A 2,908-nucleotide genomic window follows, 5' to 3' on the forward strand; every position below is an offset into this window, starting at 1 on the left:
TGAGGAAAAGCAGTCATCCAGAGAAAGAGACCCAGCAGTACCACAGGACATGGAATTGGTAGAGAAGTTCAGTGTGTTATAATTGCATATCCTGTATCCAAGTAGAAGGAGAAAAGATGGAATGTGTTGAATAGAGCCGTGGTTCTGGGTCCAAGTCCCTACCCATGTCCATGTGACCACTCTTGACCATGGCTCACCTGCCTCTCCTACATCCACCCCAGGTGAACTGATGAGCAGGGTCACCCAAAGCCACACCCTGTGACTGTTACCTAACCCCACAGGTGGCCCCGAGGTGTAGGGTGCTGGCCACCCGGTACAGCCCTCTGTTCTGTCAGATGGTCTAGACCTGGCTTTGCTGATGATCCTCCATTTATCCATTCTCACTGGCAGATGTCTCTGAGCAGGGGCATGAGGATCGCAGAGGACCAGGTCACCCTGAGGGCACCCCTCTTGCTGTTTGCGCTCTGGGCATTGCTGGCTCCTGTCCAAGGTTCTCAAGGTCGTCCCTCATGGCACTACATCTCTTCTGAGGTGGTAATTCCCAAGAAGGAGTTGCACCACGGCAAGGGCGTTCAGATGCCTGGCTGGCTGTCCTATAGCCTGCATTTTGGGGGCAAGAGCCATGTTATCCACATGAGGCACAAGAAACTCTTTTGGTCCAGACATTTGCTGATGATGACTCTGGATGATCAGGGAGCCTTGCAGATGGACTACCCCTTCATCCCTCCAGACTGTTACTACCTCGGCTACCTGGAGGAGATTCCTCTTTCCATGGTCACCATGGACACGTGCTATGGGGGCCTTGAAGGTATCATGAAGTTGGATGACCTTGCCTATGAAATCAGACCCCTCAGCGATTCCCAACGGTTTGAACACGTTGTTTCTCAGATAGTGGCAGACACCAATGCAACGGGACCTACTTATAACCTGGGATATAAGGAGGATAGGAACCCCCTGTTCTCTCAAGCAAATATCAGTGCAGCCCCCAGGATCTCTAGTAAGTTGTATTCATCCCATCATGGAATTTTGAAAGGACTTCTTCTCGGTTCCAAAACAATGTATAGTGTGTTCAACAACGTGTCAAAATGTGCCTGATTCCTCATAAGGCTTGTTAGTTTGACTGACTCAATGCTTCAAGGTATTGATGTAAGGCACTATATTTCCTCCATGATCATTTATAATCTGGAAGATCCAGTTGTCTTGACCAATTTTCAGGTGCCAGGGAGTCCGATTCATATCTACTTTCAAAGACACTTGTTTGTTGCTTTTAAACCACATACAGCTTTACTTATGAACAAAGATGCGCCACATGAACTTCAGTTTCAGCCAGCCACATATGCGGTATGCGGATCAAAATCCATCATCTCGCTTGCTTCTCTAGGCAGACATTTTTTATTGTTGTCTGTGTTAGTAGCCCAAAAAATTGCAAAATCTATTGGTATTTTTTATGACAATAAGTTTTGTGCATGCCAGAGGAGGTCTACCTGCATTATGAATCAATACCCTATGATGACAGATTCTTTCAGTAACTGTTCCTTCATTCATATGCAGCATGTAGTGGTGAATAATTTTTGTGAGTGCATATTTGACTCAGGACTTTCCTATTTCAATAAAAGCCTGACTCACGATCGTTGTGGAAACTATGTAGTGGAGCCAGGTGAGCAGTGTGACTGTGGCTCCTTCAAGCAGTGCTACAACAATCCCTGCTGTACGAGTGATTGTATTCTAACCCCTGGCAGCAAATGTAATACAGGCAGATGCTGTACAAACTGCACCTATTCCAATGCTGGGACACTCTGCAGGCCAATCCAAAACATATGTGATTTTCCAGAATACTGCCGTGGGGTGTCCGTGGAGTGCCCTGATGACTTCTATATGCAAGATGGAACCCCGTGCACTGAAGAGGGCTACTGCTATCATGGAAACTGCACTGACCGCACTATGCACTGCCAAGAAATCTTTGGCAGAAATGCTGTGAAGGCTGAAAATGTCTGCTATACCATAAATCAAAAAGTCAGCCGATATGGACACTGCAGAAGAGACCCAGGGGTATTCAAATCTAAACCCTGTTCCCCCACAGACACGCAGTGTGGAAGGCTGCAGTGTAGTAACGTCACGCATCTCCCTCAGCTGCAAGAGCATGTTGGATTTCATCAGTCTGAGATCTCAGGGTTCTGGTGTTTTGGGCTGGATTCGCATCGTAGCACAGGAACAACCGATATTGGTCATGTGAGAACCGGTACCCCCTGTGCTCCTGGAAAGTTCTGTCAGGATACCTACTGCAATGGTAGTGTGGCTCAGCTGAACTATGACTGTATCCCGGAGAAATGCAGTCACAGAGGGATATGCAACAATAACAGGAACTGCCATTGCCACGTAGGCTGGGATCCTCCACGGTGCACTGGACGAGGCACTGGTGGGAGCACAGACAGTGGACCCCCTCCAAGAAGAATGCGGTCAGTCAGGCAAAGTCGTGAATCCGTGGTATATCTCAGAGTGATCTTTGCTAGAATCTATGTTTTAATTGCTGCATTCCTCTTTGGTGTTGCCGGAAATGTCAGAACTATCAACAGACAGAAAGTTACGGAAGAGACTGTTGATCAAGACAATGCATAATTCAGCCTCCAGACCCCTAAACAACTATAGACAGTCCACGTGGCTCATCTGTGAAAATACAGTAATGAGGCGGCACAGCTGACATCCACGTTTCCAGGGGTCTGCGGGAGACACAGGGGTCCACAGGCACATCATGGACCTGACACCAGGTCTCTGATGCGTCAGTGAGCAGAACTCTGAAATAAAACTTGAAAACTGCATGCTTGTGGCCTCTATGTATTTGTGTAAGCCTGTAAGAGCCCAAACGGTGCCTAAGACTCTGTGCAGAAGACCTGAGTCAGCAGCTGTGTCT

At 47.7% G+C, this 2,908-nt stretch overlaps 1 protein-coding gene across 1 annotated transcript; it reads left to right on the forward strand.

Moving 5' to 3' along the window:
- The first annotated feature begins 390 nt into the window (after positions 1–390).
- On the forward strand, positions 391–2,616 carry LOC124512444 (disintegrin and metalloproteinase domain-containing protein 21-like). Its single transcript, XM_047079924.1, is given in 1 exon segment — positions 391–2,616. A coding segment is annotated over 1 exon segment (2,226 nt).
- The last annotated feature ends 292 nt before the right edge of the window (positions 2,617–2,908 follow it).

This window comes from Lynx rufus, unplaced genomic scaffold (genome assembly GCF_022079265.1).
Source record: "Lynx rufus isolate CCGP_SWC_20201006 ecotype Redwood Valley unplaced genomic scaffold, mLynRuf1.p SCAF_17, whole genome shotgun sequence".
In the NCBI taxonomy this organism is placed as follows: Eukaryota; Metazoa; Chordata; class Mammalia; order Carnivora; family Felidae; genus Lynx; species Lynx rufus.